At 46.8% G+C, this 18,004-nt stretch overlaps 1 protein-coding gene across 1 annotated transcript in view; it reads left to right on the forward strand.

Annotated features, from left to right (window-relative positions):
* The first annotated feature begins 5,872 nt into the window (after nucleotides 1–5,872).
* LOC116978199 (E3 ubiquitin-protein ligase RMND5A-like) overlaps nucleotides 5,873–18,004 on the forward strand; it is a 39,885-nt gene continuing 27,753 nt past the window's right edge. The window contains exon 1 of the mRNA XM_033029167.1: nucleotides 5,873–6,437. Coding sequence (XP_032885058.1) covers nucleotides 6,299–6,437 — 139 coding nt within the window. The 5' untranslated portion in view covers nucleotides 5,873–6,298. The remainder of the gene's footprint in view (nucleotides 6,438–18,004) is intronic.

Here is an 18,004-nt window from a genome sequence, read left to right on the forward strand (position 1 = left end):
GGGTATCGTCTGTGTAGCAATGGAAGGAAATGCCGTGCCTTTCAATGACTTGGCCTAAGGGGAGCATATACAGGGAGAAGAGAATGGGGACAAGGATGGAACCTTGTGGAACCCCACAGCAGAGAATAACTGGGGAGGAGAATGAGTTGCCTATGTTAATAGATAAACTCCTACCTTTGAAGTAAGAGATGAACCAGCTCAGGGCAGTGCCATCAATACCAACCCCGTACCGGAGACAGTCAATTAGGATGGTGTGGTCGACTGTATCAAATGCTGCGCTGCGGTCAAGAAGGAGCAGGATTGCACAGTCGCCGGAGTCAACGGTGAGCAGTAGGTCATTATGTACCTTCAACAAGGCAGACTCTGTGCTGTGGTGAGCCCTGAAACCTGATTGGAAAGTTTCCAAGATAGTGTTTTGGTGAAGGTAAGGTATAAGTTGACTTAAAATTACCTTTTCAAGGGCTTTTGAGAGGAAAGGCAGTTTAGAAATGGGTCTGTAGTTGCTTGGCAAGGTGGGGTCGAGGTTAGGTTTTTTCAGGAGTGGCTGGACCACCGCATACTTGAAGCAGGTAGGTACAGTGCCAGTGGCCAGAGAGCTGTTGAAGATGGCGAGGATGCTGGGACCAGCTGTTGTAATTACGTCCTTTAGGAGGGCAGAGGGGACAGTGTCGAGGGGGCAGGTGGTAGGTTTCATGGTGGTGATCAGTTTTACAAGGGAGGGTAGAGTAACGGGTTGGAGACTGTCTAATTTTGAAGAGCAGACCAATGAGACAGCCAGGTCACGGATGGGAGGGGAAATATTCATTCTTATATTCTTTACCTTGCTGGTGAAAAATGTGGTAAATTCCTCGCACTTAGCAGGGGACCCAGTTAGGCTGGTGTTGATGGCAGGACAGATTCCTGGGATGTCAGGACTTTCATATGAAGAAAGACTGGATAGACTCGGTTTGTACTCGCTAGAATTTAGAAGATTGAGGGGGGATCTTATAGAAACTTACAAAATTCTTAAGGGGTTGGACAGGCTAGATAGAAACATAGAAATTAGGTGCAGGAGTAGGCCATTCGGCCCTTCGAGCCTGCACCGCCATTCAATATGATCATGGCTGATGCAGGAAGATTGTTCCTGATGTTGGGGAAGTCCAGAACAAGGGGACACAGTTTAAGGATAAGGGGGAAATCTTTTAGGACCGAGATGAAGAAAACATTTTTCACACAGAGAGTGGTGAATCTCTGGAATTCTCTGCCACAGAAGGTAGTTGAGGCCAGTTCATTGGCTATATTTAAGAGGGAGTTAGATGTGGCCCTTGTGGCTAAAGGGATCAAGGGGTATGGAGAGAAGGCAGGTACAGGATACTGAGTTGGATGATCAGCCATAATCATATTGAATGGCGGTGCAGGCTCGTAGGGCCGAATGGCCTACTCCTGCACCTATTTTCTATGTTTCTATGATGGAGGTGATGGTGCTAAAAAGGACCTTGGAATTTCGCACATTTTTGGAGATAAGGGTGGAAAAATATTTAGTTCTTGCAGATTTTACTGCTTCCAGGTATTTGCCAAGATTATTTTTCAAGCGTTCAAAGGAAATTTGAAGCTTATCAGATTTGTACTTCCGTTCTGATTTTCTGCATTCTCTTCTTAGGGCTCTGGTGGTATCATTGAGCCGGGGCTCGCCTTTAGGCTTAGGCTTTTTCATTTTAAGAGGAGCAACAGAATCCAGGACGGAAGAGCAGGTATTATTGAATAAAGAAATGAGGTCGTCGGTACTGAGGTGAGGGGTGGACGCCTCAATAGTGCAGATGTCGGGGGCGGCTATGAGAGCCTTAGAGAACTTACTGGCCGTCATGGAGTTAACGTGGCAGGAGTAGCGAGCAGTGAGATGGGATTTTGAGGGAGAGAAAGGCAGAGATATATCAAATATAATAGCACTATGATCAGACAGGCAGGCATCAATAATATCTGTGTTACAAGTTGGGAGACCAGACGAAAGCACTAGGTCTAGTGTATGGCCAAGCTTGTGCGTGGGTCCAGTGGTGAGTAGAGACAGATTGAAGGACTCAACCAGGTTCATAAATTCACTCACAAGAGGCTTCGTGGGACAGCAAACGTGAATTTTAAAGTCACCAAGAATCAGGACCTGGTCAAATTTGGGCAACAAACTAGCAATAAGATCACCAAATTCTGAGATAAAGTCCTTATGCATCTTTGGTGGCGATACACAAGAACAATTAAAAGCGGACAGATTAGACCAACTGTGATTAGTTGATGTTCAAAACTGGAAACCTGATCAGCGTTCAGAAGGCAGCAGTTGAAATGCTTCTTAAACACAGTGGCTCGGCCCCCACCGTGACCCGAGAGCCTGGGCGAGCTGAAAAAGTTACAGGTATCAGGGCAGAGTTCCACGAGTGGAGCAAGCTCACCAGGATTAAGCCAGGTTTCAATGATCAGTAGGAAGTCCAATCCACGTGCGGTGAAGAAGTCATTGAGGACGAAGGTTTTATTCAGCACTGATCTCGCATTGATCAGGGCCACTTTTGCAGAGACTGCAGGTGAGTTGAGGGCCGGTAGTGGCTACCACGCCAGCGGGCGGAGGTTCAGGGAGACCACGCCGCTGCGCTTCACACAGGGCCTGGCTGGGAGCCCGCGTGCCGACAGACCTGGGACCGGGAGGATCGACCGGAGAAAGGCATACCTGGGTCTACACAGTTTCTACACTGCATCATAGAGTGATGCAGTGCAGAAACATGCCCTTCAGCCCAACTTGCTCACACTGACCAACATGTTCCATCTACACTAGTCCCACTCACACGCGTTTGGCCCATATCCATCTAAACCTGTCCTATCCATGTACGTGTCCAAATGTCTCCTAAACATTAGGATAGTCCCAACCTTAACTACCTCCTCTGGAAACTCGTTCCATACACCCACCACCCTTTGTGTGAAAAAGCTACCTCTCAGATACCTGTTAATTTCTGAAATATTGGTCATAGATTTGGTGCAAAAATACTCCAAAATAAGGCTAAAAATGCATCAGATAGCATCTAAAACCCGAGAGCTTCCAGGGCCCTAAAGTGGGGAGGTGGGGGGCAGCAGAGTCCTGCAGCGCGCACATTATTTCACAATAAAGTTTTTGTAATCCTGTCATGCCACCAAGAGCGGAACTCGCTATCAAAACATGGAGGGATTTGCCCCCCCCCAGGTTTTCCGCCCTTCGAACGGGTCTGCCTAAGACTTGGCCACGGTTACTATCACATCGTTTAAGAAACATTTGGATAAGTACGTGGATAGGAAAGGTGTCGATGGATATGGGCTAAACGCAGGTAGCTGGGACTAGCGGAGATGGGGCGTTGGTCTGTTTCCCGTGTGTGTTTGGGCTGTGGCCGGGCTCCTGATTACAAGGCTATCAATCATTGCATTACTCTGGCTGCGGCCATTCTCGGTCACTCTTCACTTAATGCAAGTTGGTTACTTCTGGGTCTTCACGTAGCGATGGCTTCATGGGCTCAATGCAAGAAGCCTTCACCCTGAAGCCCCCTGTGCGCGCTCCCGCCCCGCCACGTGCGCGCTCCCGCCCCGCCCCGTGCGCGCTCCCGCCACGTGCGCGCTCCCGCCCCGCCCCGTGCGCGCTCCCGCCCCGTGCGCGCTCCCGCCCCGCCCCGTGCGCGCTCCCGCCCCGTGCGCGCTCCCGCAACATGCGCGCTCCCGCAACGTGCGCGCTCCCGCAACGTGCGCGCTCCCGCCACGGGCGCGCTCCCGCCACGTGCGCGCTCCCGCCACGTGCGCGCTCCCGCCACGTGCGCGCTCCCGCCCCGCCCTGTGCGCGCTCCCGCGAGTGACAATCGCAACGCTCGCGACTCTTTGTATCCATTAAAGGACTGTTCCATTCTTGGCAAACAGGGAGAACTGGCCGCTCGCCATTTCACACCAACGCGACTGTATTTACAAGACACATGAGAACAAAGCGCGATGGCCGCTTGTCGACCTTATTCACGGTATTTATGTCGAAACCGCAGCTTTTGACAACGAATAGGGTGATTTCACGAAAGGTCACTGGAGCGTAAATCCCCACTCACGTGACCGAAAATTTTAACTGGGGGACAAGCGTCACTTCCGGTACATGTTAGTGAATGGGAAAACAAGCACTTTCACACCCGTGAAAAACATCGAAAACGGCCCGTTTTTGAGCTGCAATTTACTGTGCCGGTCGGGGTGACCGTGAGGAACAGCTACCTAAATTTACAGTCCAAAAAAAAGATAGAAACTAAGGTAAATACAAGAGCGAGCTGAAGGTGTAAACAAGGCGGAAGTGCTAGCGGACTTTTTTCTTGGAGATTTAAAGATCCAAAATATCGGGAATTATCGCGATTGCTCGCTGCATTTCATCAAAAGTGGCATTATTGACTTTTTATCTTTATTCATTTGTTATATGAAAAGTATTAAAAGTTAGAAACCCGTCAGTAAAATTGCAAAATCGCCCATGGTTCTCAGTGGGTTTAACATGCAAAATGAACACGCTTCTGAAGCTCCATTTACTTTTAAATTTAAATAATCGTAAACTCTCAATGCGTTTGGAAATCAATTTTACTGAGATGCAAGTTTACGATTATTTAAATGGTAAATGGAGCTTCAGAAGCGTTTTTATTTTGCATGTTAAACCCACTGAGAACCATGGGCGATTTTGCAATTTTACTGACGGGTTTCTAACTTTTAATACTTTTCATCTAACAAATGAATAAAGATAAAAAGTCAATAATGCCACTTTTGATGAAATGCAGCGAGCAATCGCGATAATTCCCGATATTTTGGATCTTTAAATCTCCAAGAAAAAAGTCCGCTAGCACTTCCGCCTTGTTTACACCTTCAGCTCGCTCTTGTATTTACCTTAGTTTCTATCTTTTTTTTGGACTGTAAATTTAGGTAGCTGTTCCTCACGGTCACCCCGACCGGCACAGTAAATTGCAGCTCAAAAACTGGCCGTTTTCGATGTTTTTAACGGGTGTGAAAGTGCGTGTTTTCCCATCCACTAACATGTACCGGAAGTGACGCTTGTCCCCCAGTTAAAATTTTCGGTCACGTGAGTGGGGATTTACGCTCCAGTGACCTTTCGTGAAATCACCCTATAGCTGGCGATTGGATTGTTCCGGGTTCTCCCCCTCCCCTCGCCGAGTGGTACATCCCTACGCTGGCTACTTCCTGGTGGACGGAACCACTGGGAGAGCGGGTGGGGGGGGGGCGGGGCGATGCCAGCTGTTCCCGACGGCGGGAGCGCGCCCGGGGGCCGGTGCCGGACACGCGCATCGGTTACAATGTGTGTCCGGGAGCGCGCAACGTGCCCGCGCAGCCGCCGCCCCGTCAACGGGAGAGTTACGCGGATCCGCGCTTCCGTGTTGCCCCGGGTGGGAATAGCGCGGCCCGCGGCGGAGCAGCTGACAAGGGGCCGAGTGGCGGCTCCGGCATCGCGGGGCTAGGCGGGCGGGGAAGGGGCCGAGTGGCGGCTCCACATCGCGGGGCTAGGCGGGCGGGGAAGGGGCCGAGTGGCGGCTCCACATCGCGGGGCTAGGCAGCGGGGAAGGGGCCGAGTGGCGGCTCCACATCGCGGGGCTAGGCGGGCGGGGAAGGGGCCGAGTGGCGGCTCCACATCGCGGGGCTAGGCGGGCGGGGAAGGGGCCGAGTGGCGGCTCCGGCATCGCGGGGCTAGGCGGGCGGGGAAGGGGCCGAGTGGCGGCTCCACATCGCGGGGCTAGACGGGCGGGGAAGGGGCCGAGTGGCGGCTCCACATCGCGGGGCTAGGCGGGCGGGGAAGGGGCCGAGTGGCGGCTCCACATCGCGGGGCTAGACGGGGGGGGGAAGGGGCCGAGTGGCGGGGCTAGACGGGGGGGGCCTAGTGGCGGCTCCAGCGATGTTTCTCTCGCGTGTCGCCGAGATCCAGGCTGTGACTGTCTGTGTTTAACCAGCCACTGGGGCTCGATGCTGCTGTCCGGCTTCCTGTGTTGTTGCCAAAGTGCCAGCGTTTGTGGTCGTGGGACGCTTCGCTCCCCACTGCGTCCAAGCCTTTAGCGCAGACTCTTGGTCTGAGTCTTTTGTCTTTGCTTGTGTTATGTTCTGTCGCCCTGAATCTAACACTGAGCTTTCACTGCTTTGTTTCTGTCAGACCCTGATCTGCAGGGTCTCTCTTACTGACCCGAGGTTTGTGTTTTGTGTGTTTCTGCACTGAGTGCGGGTTCATTTGTGCGTTCTGCTGGCTAACTCCAAGTTACCCCATCCCTGCTTGTGTGTGTCTGTCCCGCTGTGTCTTTGCCCCATGGACCAGTGTGTATGTGTGGAGCGGGAGCTGGAAAAGGTGCTGCACAAGTTCCTGATGTATGGACAACACTGTGATCGCAGCTTGGAGGAACTGCTACACTATGTCAGCGGCCTCAGACAAGAGCTGTCCAATACAGGTGAGCACGTCACAGCACTGTGCACACAGACAACACTCATTCCTTGTTCCAAATATATTATTTAAGGAACTGCACAGTCAAACCGATTATGGCTGAAATGTTTATGTTAAATTACCATAAGGTTCTGGATTATTACCTCCTATCACACCTGGATTTAATTCCTACTCATTGTAGAATTGGTTACATTCTTTAATCGCTCCCCTCGAGGTCCTGACCAGTTGTGGTACCCATTCCACCGAGATCAAGAGTTGCTGGCCCTCTTATGTCACCATCACAGTCATTCTGAGCTGAAGCCTTGAGCACTAAGTTATTCAACCAAAGAAAGCATTATCTGCCCTCTAGAAACTGCTGGATATAGGGAGCCATCTTTTGCTTATGCAACTGAAATTATTCCCAATCTGTGACAGAGAAGTAATGCTGAGGCTCTATAAGGCGCTGGTCAGGCCGCATTTGAAGTACTGTGATCAAATTTGTGGCCCATATCTGAGGAAGGATGTGTTGGCTCTGGAGAGGGTCCAGAGGAGGTTTACAAGAATAATTCCAGAAATGTGTAGTTTAACATATGATGAGCTTTCGGCAGCACTGGGCCTCTACTTGCTGGAGTTTAGAAGGTTGAGGGGGGATCTCATTGAAATTTGCAGAATAATGAAAGGCATAGATAGAGTGGATGTGGAATCCTTTTTTCCACTGGTGGGAGAGTCTAGGTCCAGAAGTCAAAGCCTCAGAATTAAAGGGTGCTCTTTTCAAAAGGAGGTGAGGAGGAACTTCTTTAGTCAGAGGGTAGATAATCTGTGGGCTGTGGAGGCCGTCAGTGGATATTTGTACAGCAGAGATAGACAAATTCTTGATCAGAACGGGTGTCAAGAGATATGTGAAGAAGGCAGGCAAATGGAATTAGGAGGCAGAGATCAGAGGAGTAGACGCGATGGGCTGAATGGCGGAGTAGACTCGATGGGCTGAATGACCAAATTCTGCTCCTATAACGTGTGAACCTGCTTAATGTCAAATAAAGAATGGCGAGGACTTGTGGACATAGTTACAATGTACCAGACCGCAAGCTGCAGTCATTCAGGATCCTATGCTCCCCGTATATCACATCTGATGCATGAATATAGCTCTTCATTTCTCCTTGGTAATTTTGCTTTTTTTTTTAAACTTCTTTTCTATGAACATGGACACTTCTGTTAGATTGATCTGTAAAGTGTTATCAATATATTTTTGGGGAAAAAATTATGGTACTGAAAATGGTGCATTTTTGAGGCATTTATTGAGTCATTTATTGAGTCATTGAATTGCCCACACTGGCCAACATGTCCCAGCTGCACTAGTCCTACCTGCCTGCGTTTGGCCCACATCACTCCAAACCTGTCCCATCTATGTACCTGTCTAAGGTACACAAAATTGCTGGAGGAACTCAGCGGGTGCAGCAGCATCTATGGAGCGAAGGAAATAGGCGACGTTTCGGGCCGAAACCCTTCTTCAGACTGATGGGGGGTGGGGAAAGAAAGAAGGAAAAAGGGAGTCTAACCTGTCTAACTGTTTCTTAAACGTTGGGATAGTCCCAGCCTCAACTACCTCCTCTGGCAGCTTGTTCCATACACCCACCACCCCTTGCGTGAAAAAGTTACCCCTCAGATTCCTATTAAATCTTTTCCCCTTCACCTTAAACCTATGTCCTCTGGTCCACGATTCACCAACTCTGGTCAAGAGACTCTATGCATCTACCCGATCTATTCCTCTCATGATTTTATACACCTCAATAAGATCACCCACAGCAAAATGGTATTATATTGCTTATCTTATTTGTTGTTATATCATAGCATTCTGCAAATGTTCTGCTGAAAACAAATTTACATGATGACCATTAATATTTCAAATGGACAAAGATGATGGTTGACTTTGTAACTTGGTTACTGATACAAGGAACGGCAGCTGCTGAAACATTGAGCCAAACACAAAGTGCTGGAGTAACTTAGTGGGTCAGGCAGAATCTGTGGAGGGCATGGACAGGTGATGGATCAGGTCAGGATCTTTCTTCAGACTGATATTGTGTGGCTTGATCACAGTTCTGAACGATGTATCAGGATGTAAACAGAAGTAGGCTGCTTGGCCCTTTGTTCTTGTGCCACCACTAAGAATGTTTGGAATGTTTAATCTCACTCACACTTTCTTGCACTAACCCTATGTCCATTGATTCTCAGTAAGCAAAATGCTATTGCTCTCTGCCCTGAATAGAATTAGTCATCCAGTCTTCATACCACCTTTACAAGAGAATGTTATAGATTTAATGGCTGGGGGCATTTGGAGTAAGAGTCATAGAGTGATACAGTGTGGAAACAGGCCTGTCATAGAGTCATAGAGTGATACACCGGTCAACATGTCCCAGCTACAATGGTCCCACCTGCCTGTGCTTGGTCCATATCCCTCCAAACCTGTCTTATCCATGTACCTGTCTAACTGTTTCTTAAACATTGCGATAGTCCCAGCCTCAACTACCTCCTCTGGCAGCTTGTTCCATTCACCCTTTGTGTGAAAAAGTTACCCCTCAGATTCTTATTAAATCTTTCCCCCTTCACCTTAAACCTATGTCCTCTGGTCCTCGATTCACCTACACTAGGAAGAGACTCTGTGCATCTACCCGATCTATTCCTCTCATGATTTTGTACACTTCTATAAGTTCACCCCTTATCCTCCTGCGCTCCAAAGAATAGAGACCCAGCCTACTCAACCTCTCCCTATAGTTCAGACCCTTTAGTCTTGTCAACATCTTTCCTATAACATGGTTCCCAGAATTGAACACAATTTATTCATATCTCTGTCCCTAATAGGCAGTTTCTAATTTTGAGCCTGTGATTCTTTATCTTAAATGTCACAGATACAGTGCATTCAGAAAGTATTCAGACCCCTTAACTTTTCCCACATTTTGTTACATTACGCCATTCTAAAATTGATTAAATTCTTTTTTTATCATCAATCTACACACAATACCTCATAATAAAAAAGTGTTTAGAAATGTTTGCAAAGTAATGTTGCCCTGTTGGTGAGGAATGAAATTCAGTCCTTTGCAAGAGGTGACATTGAAACAGGAGATGTGGAGTCAGTATGGATAGAACTAAGGAATGTTCCCGATGTTGGGGAAGTCCAGAACAAGGGGTCACAGTTTAAGGATAAGGGGGAAGTCTTTTAGGACCGAGATGAGAAAAACATTTTTCACATAGATAGTGGTGAATCTCTGGAATTCTCTGCCACAGAAGGTAGTTGAGGCCAGTTCATTGGCTATATTTAAGAGGGAGTTAGATGTGGCTAAGGGGATCAGGGGGTATGGAGAGAAGGCAGGTACGGGATACTGAGTTGGATGATCAGCCATGATCATATTGAATGGCGGTGCAGGCTCGAAGGGCCGAATGGCCTACTCCTACTCCTGCACCTATTTTCTATGTTTCTATGTTTATAACAAGAAGAATCGAATATAGCAGGGCTCGAAAATAGCGGTTGCCCGGGTGCCACTGACCTCCCAAAGTGCCGCCGGGCAACCTAAACACCGAATCATTTTGCCCGGCTTGGCACGCAGATACTGGTTGATACCGAAGATAGACACAAAAAACTAGAGTATCTCAGCGGGTCAGGCAGCATCTCTGGAGAAAAGGAACGTGACGTTTTTTGTCGGCGACGGCTGTAATGCGTGGGAAAGATACTAAGTGTGGCGTGACGGAGGGTCGGAGCGAATGACGAGCCCCTAACAGCAGCAGCAGTGGCGGCGGCTCCATCTCCCCCTCCTCCCGCACCCCCCGCCCGTCCTGTTAGCGGCCGCTGCCTGCCACTCCGCCAACGGCGCTTTCAAAACAAACCCTCCCGCACGCCAAGGCCGGGAGGAGGGAGGGCGGGAGGGGGTGGCCCCCTTCCGCCATCTGAAGCGTCTGCACTGCTCGGCCCCGCACCTTCCTGTTGGTTGGCGGAGGAGGCGAGGCGGTGGTGAGGAGATCCCAACTGCCTCCCACTTTTGCGGCAGCACTTGCCGATGGACAGGCAGGGGCGGAGATCCCGGGGGGAGGGCGGCAAGGTGGACACGTCCCCCCCTGTTTTGAGAGGTCCCCACCCGAGTGCCCCCCACGCCCGGGGGTGGCCAGAGACGTCGGGTGTCAGACGGGAGCGGTGCCCCCAGGCCCACAGCCAGCGCAGAGAAGCAGCGCTAAACCTAGCTCAACTCTGCCTGACCCGCCAGGTTATCCCTGCCTGGATTTACGGGAAATATGTCATCAGTCCAGTCATGGCCAGGCGAGACAGGCAGAGTTGAGCTGCATTTAGTGCCGGATTGACCTGAAATTACCGTTCATAGGGCCTCCGAAGCCTCGCGCGCGTGTGTGAGTATGCGCATGCGCACACGGCCGCCAAGATATTGTGGTCCCCCGGTCCCCTCCATATTTTGATAGCGATGATGCCGGTGTTGTCCAAGGAACACTGACCTTCCTTCCCACCTCCTCTGCCCCTTCCTCTCTCTCTCTCTCTCTCTCTCTCTCTTGTACACCCCCCTCCACCCTCTTATCCTGAGACCCCTTCTCTCCATCCCGCACTGATCCCCATTCCCGCCTCTATTCAGTCCTCACTGACATCCCTTGTGCTCCCCTCCTCATCTACTCCCCCCATCTATTCATCCTGCTCTGATCTCCCTTTCAACCTCGCATTGATTCTCCTGCCACTCCCCATCAATCCTACACTGGCCCTCCAATTCATCCTGTACTGACCCCCCTTCCCATCCATCCTGCACTGCACCACCCCTTCATCCTGCACTGCTCCTCCAAACCATCCTGCACAGATACCCCCCATTCAACCTCACTCACCCCCCGCGCTCTTCCCTCACAATTTTACCTACTCCAACCAACACGCACTAATTCCCCTGCCTCAATTCATCCATTCCGCACCGATTGCCTTCTCAAACCCCCCCCCCCCCCCCCCCCCCCCACCGCCATCTATCCATCCTGCACTAATTCACACACCCCCCTCCCGACCATATTGTGCTGGAAATGTCTTCAGAGCGAACATTGACTATGTTTGATAACGGAATGCAATCAACTGTGTTTTAATTCCCAATGTTATTATTTGTTTTAATCCATAAAGATGGATTAATTAAATTGTGAACACGTGAAACATTAAAACCGCAGTGTTCGATTGTCACCGGTACCATTGACACGTTATTACAGAATTCATTTTAACGGCAAATCATTGCTCTTAATATGGAGTATCAGTACTGTAGTTATTTACTGAGCAACATTCACAACTGTACGTTGGATTTATCCAGGTTTTACTTCTACAGTCGGTCATATACATCACAAATTTGGTCAGGAAATATTTCAGTTGAAATTTTAACGTTAATTCTGAAGTGGGAATGATGGAAAAAGCGGTTATCAACAATTTTTTTAAAATTTGTTGCTTACAAACTGGGTATTTTCATTGCTGTTCACAACACATACATCTAATCTGAATGTCCGGTAATGTGGCGTCTTGACACCTTTAAATATATTACCAAAAGAACATTTGCTGCATTTATGTCCTTTGGCCATCTCTTGTTAGTTAGTGTAATGTTTGACCTGTCAGATGGGTATAGTCAGTTTTAACAGCTATTATCATAAAATGCATTTAGAAAATTCCTTGCAACCTGTATATTTTGTTGTGGATAAATTATGTGGGAAGCGAGTGTTTCTGTACCAATAGCAATAACGACCCATGCTATGGCCATGTCATGATAATTTTTGGCCCTTCACAGAAAACATGCTTGCATCAATCTGTAGTGTGCATGGTTAAGCATATATGTTATCAAGGTCCAGGATTTATTGACACAGGTTAATCATACGCTGAATAATCCAACCACATTTTTGTTTGGAAGTGGAAAGAAATAATAAAAATTGCATTAATTGCAATGTGTAAGAGATACTGTATTATAATTTTGCTGCATGTCATTGTGGTATATATCATGTCTTGATTGGTGAATATGTTTAGTTTGTGATTTTATTTGAAGCAGAAATAATATGTGAATGCTTCATTGAGCATAATTCCGACTGGTAACTACGCACTTCGTCCGAGCACTCTATCGCACGCGTCATGCAAGCCATCTTAAATGACCACCTAAACTGTCATTTGGCAACCTAAAAAGCTGCCAAGGTTGCCCGGCTGGCAACAGGGAAAAAAAGTTAAGCGAGAGCCCTGCATTCGGCCCTTCAAGTTAGCACCGCCATTCACTGTGATCATGGCTGATCATGTACAATCAGTACCCTGTTCCTGCCTTCTCCCCATATTCCTTCAATCCACTATTTTAAGAAATCTATCTCTCTTGAAAGCCTCCAGAGAATTGGCCTCCATTGCCTTCTGAGGCAGATAATTCCACAGATTCACAACTCTCTGTGTTAAAAGGTTTTTCCTCATCTCCACTAAAATGGCTTACCCCTTAATCTTAAACCGTAGCCCCTGGTTCTGGACTCTCCCAACATCGGGAACATGTTTCCTGCCTCTGGCGTGTCCAAACCCCTAATAATCTTATATGTTTCAATAAGATTGCCTCTCATCCTTCTAAATTCCAGAGTATACAAGCCCAGCCGCTCCATTCTATCAACATATGACAGTCCTGCCATCCGGGGAATTAATCTGGTGAACCTACAATGCACTCCCTCAATTATGAGAATGTCCTTCCTCAAATTTGGAGACCAAAACTGCACACAAAACTCCAGGTGTGGTCTCACCAGGGCCCTGTACATCTGCAGAAGGACCTTTTTGTTCCTATACTCAAATCCTCTTGTTATGAAGCTTTCTTCACTGCCTGCAGTACCTGCATGCTTACTTTCAGTGACTGGGACAAGGACACCCAGGTCTCGTTTCACTTCCCCTTTTCCTAATCTGATACCATTCTCTAACTTCAAATCGCCCTTGCTTTCCCTCTTTCTATCCCCTTCCCAGTTCTCCCACCAGTCTTACTGTCTCCGACCACATTCTATCTCAGTCCCGCCCACTCCCCTGACATCAGTCTGAAGGGGGGTCTCGACCCGAAACGTCGCCCATTCCTTCTTTCCAGAGATGCTGCCTGTCCTGTTGAGTTACTCCAGCATTTTGTATCTCAAGACAAGTCAAGTTTATTTGTCACATACACATACAAGATGTGCATTGAAATGAAAGTGGCAATGCCTGTGGATTGTGCAAAAAACAACAGAATAGAATAGAACAGAATCAGTATTTTACCATTCAGATAATAATCTGCCTTCTTGTTCTTGCCACCAAAGTGGATAACCTTACATTTATCCACATTATATTGCATGTGCCATGCATCTGTCCACTCACCCAACCTGTCCAAGTCACCCTGCACCTCATAGCATCCTCTTCACAGTTCACACTGCCACCCAGCTTTGTATCATCTGCAAATTTGTATCATCTCCATCATCTAAATCATTAATATATATTGTAAATATCTGCGGTCCCAGCACCGAGCCTGGAAGCATCCCACTAGTTACTGCCTGCCATTCTGAAAGGGACCTGTTAATTCCTACTCATTATTTCCTGTCTGCCAACCAATTTTCTATCCATGTCAATACCCTATCCCCAATACCATGTGCTCTAATTTTGCCCATTAATCTCCTGTGTGGAACCTCATCAAAGACTTTCTGAAAGTCCAGATACACCACATCCACTGGATCTTCCTTATCTATTTTACTTGTTACATATAACCATATAACAATTACAGCACGGAAACAGGACATCTCGGCCCTTCTAGTCCGTGCCGAACACTTATTCTCACCTAGTCCCATCTACCTGCACTCAGACCATACCCCTCCATTCCTTTCCCGTCTATATACCTATCCAATTTATTTTTAAATGATAAAATCGAATCTGCCTCCACCACTTCCACTGGGAGCTCATTCCACACAGCTACCACGCTCTGAGTAAAGAAGTTCCCCCTCATGTTACCCCTAAACTTTTGTCCCTTAATTCTCAAATCATGTCCTCTTGTTTGAATCTTCCCTACTCTCAATAATAGCAAAAGCTTATCCACGTCAACTCTGTCTACCCCTCTCATAGAAACATAGAAAATAGGTGCAGGAGTAGGCCATTCGGCCCTTCGAGCCTGCACAGCCATTCAATATGATCATGGCTGATCATCCAACTCAGTATCCTGTACCTACTTTCTCTCCACACCCCCTGATCCCTTTAGCCACAAGGGCCACATCTAACTCCCTCTTAAATATAGCCAATGAACTGGCCTCAACTACATTCTGTGGCAGAGAATTCCAGAGATTCACCACTCTTTGTGTAAAAAATGTTTTTCTCATCTCAGTCCTAAAAGATTTCCCCTTTATCCTTAAACTGTGACCCCTTGTTCTGGACTTCCCCAACATCGGAAACAATCTTCCTGCATCTAGCCTGTCCAACCCCTTAAGAATTTTGTAAATTTCTATAAGATTCTCCCTCAATCTTCTAAATTCTAGCGAGTACAAGCCGAGTCTATCCAGTCTTTCTTCATATGAAAGTCCTGAAATCCCAGGAATCAGTCTGGTGAACCTTCTCTGTACTCTCTCTATGGCAAGAATGTGCTTCCTCAGATTAGGAGACCAAAACTGTACGCAATACTCCAGGTGTGGTCTCACCAAGACCCTGTACAACTGCAGTAGAACCTTCCTGCTCCTATACTCAAATCCTTTTGCTATGAATGCTAACATACCATTCACTTTCTTCACTGTCTGCTGCACCTGCATGCCTACTTTCAATGACTGGTGTACCATGACACCCAGGTCTCGTTGCATCTCCCCTTTTCCTAATCGGCCACCATTCAGGTAATAGTCTACTTTCCTGTTTTTGCCACCAAAGTGGATAACCTCACATTTACCCACATTATACTGCATCTGCCATGCATTTACCCACTCACCCAGCCTATCCAAGTCATCTTGCAGCCTCCTAGCATCCTCCTCACAGATAACACTCATCATTTTAAAGACCTCTATGAAGTCCCCCCTTAACCTTCTGCGCTCCAAAGAATAAAGACCTAACTTGTTCAACCTTTCTCTGTAACTTAGTTGCTGAAACCCAGGCAACATTCTAGTATATCTCCTCTGTACTCTCTCTATTTTGTTGACATCTTTCCTATAATTTGGCGACCAAAACTGTACACCATACTCCAGAATTGGCCTCACCAATGCCATGTACAATTTTAACATTACTTCCCAACTTCTATACTCAATGCTCTGATTTATAAAGGCCAGCACACCGAAAGCTTTCTTTACCACCCTATCTACATGAGATTCCACCTACAGAAAACTTTGGACAGTTATTCCTAGATCCCTCTGTTCAACTGCATTCCTCAATTCGCTACCATTTACCATATACGTCCTATTTTGATTTGTCCTGCCAAGATTTAGCATCTCACACTTATCAGCATTAAACTCCATCTGCCATCTTTCAGCCCACTCTTCCAAATGGCCTAAATCTCTCTGTAGACTTTGAAAATCTACTTCATTATCCACAACAGCACCTATCTTAATATCATCTGCATACTTACTAATCCATTTACCACACCATCATCCAGATCATTGATGTACATGACAAACAACAGTGGACCCAACACAGATGCCTGAGGCACCCCACTAGTCACCAGCCTCCAACCTGACAAACAGTTATCCACCATTACTCTCTGGCATCTCCCATTCAGCCACTGTTGAATCCATCTTGCTACTCAACCATTAATACCCAACAATTGAACCTTCTTAACCAACCTTTCATGTGGAACCTTGTCAAAGGCCTTACTGAAGTCCATATAGACAACATCCACTACTTTACCCTCATCAATTTCCCTAGTAATCTCTTCAAGAAGATTAGTCAAACATGACCTTCCAGGCACAAATCCATGTTGACTGTTCCTAATCAGACCCTGTTTATCCAGATGCTTATATATATTATCTCTAAGTATCCTTTCTATTAATTTGCCCACCACTGACGTCAAACTAACAGGTCTATAATTGCTAGGTTTACTCTTAGAACCCTTTTTAAACAATGGAACAACATGCGCAGTAATAATAATAATAATAATAATAATAAATACTTTATTGATCCCCTCAGGGAAATTCAGATGTCCAGAAGCTCCCAACCAACAAACCCACAGATTCAAAATGAACGCAGACAGAAAATACATAGAATACAATGTGGACACTACCTGAGAGCAATAAATACTTAAAAAGACCAATAATTAACAGTTAAAAATTAGTAATTGCAAAATGCATCCCCCTACAGCCTAGCGGTCCGAATTATAAAATCTAATGGCTGCAGGGGTGAAGGATCTCCTGAACCGCTCCGTTCTACAGGGCAGGGAGAGGAGCTGGTTGTTGTTCCGAGTGCTCTTTTGACTCTCCAGAATTATATGGAGGAGATGCCCGGGGTTTTTCAGGATGACCTGCACCTTGTGCCTCATACGCCTCTCAAGCACCTCCATCCCAGAGTCTACTCTCCCCTCCAGCACTGAGCTAGCTCGATTAACCAGTTTGACCAGCTTCCTATTGTTTTTTGCACTAATGCTGTTGCCCCAGCAGACAACAGCGTAGAAAATAACGCTTGCAACCACTGTGTTGTAAAACATGTGCAGCATATCCTTACACACATTGAAGGATTGTGTACGCCAATCCTCCGGCACCATTCCCGTTTCTAATGACATTTGAAATATTTCTGTCATAGCCCCTGCTATTTCTACACTAACTTCCTTCAATATCCTAGGGAATGTCCTGGAGACTTATCCACTTTTATATTTTTCAAAAGTGTCAGTACTTCCTCTTCTTTGAATCTCATAGTTTCCATAGCGAGTCTACTTGTTTCCCTTGCCTCACATAATTCAATATCCTTCTCCTTGGTGAATACCGAAGAAAAGAAATTGTTCAATATCTCCCCCATCTCTTTTGGCTCTGCAGATAGCTGTCCACTCTGACTCTCTAATGGACCAATTTTATCCCTCGTTATCCTTTTGTTATTAATATAGCTGTAGAAACCCTTTGTATTTACTTTCACCTTACTTGCCAAAGCAACCTCATATCTTCTTTTAGCTTTTCTAATTTCTTTCTTAAGATTCTTTTTACATTCTTTATACTCCTCAAGCACCTAATTTACTCCATGCTGCCTATAATTATTGTAGATCTCACTCTTTTTCCGAACCAAGTGTCCAATTTCCCTTGAAAACCATGGCTCTTTCCAATTATTACTATTTCTTTTTAACCGAACAGGGACATAAAGATTCTGTACTCTTAAAATGTCACCTTTAAATGTCCTATATTTCTCTTCTACATCCTTCTGTACTCTTAAAATTTGACCTTTAAATATCCTCCATTTCTCTTCAACATCCTCAAAAAATTCCAGAAGATTAGTCAAGCATGATTTCCCCTTCATAAATCCATGCTGACTTGGACCGATCCTGTTACTGCTATCCAAATGCACCACTATTACATCTTTAATAATTGATTCCAGCAACTTCCCCACCACCAATGTCAGGCTAACTGGTCTATAATTCTCTGCTTTCTCTCTCCCTCCTTTCTTAAAAAGTGGGAGAACATTAG

The sequence above is a fragment of the Amblyraja radiata genome, chromosome 11 (genome assembly GCF_010909765.2).
Source record: "Amblyraja radiata isolate CabotCenter1 chromosome 11, sAmbRad1.1.pri, whole genome shotgun sequence".
NCBI lineage: Eukaryota > Metazoa > Chordata > Chondrichthyes > Rajiformes > Rajidae > Amblyraja > Amblyraja radiata.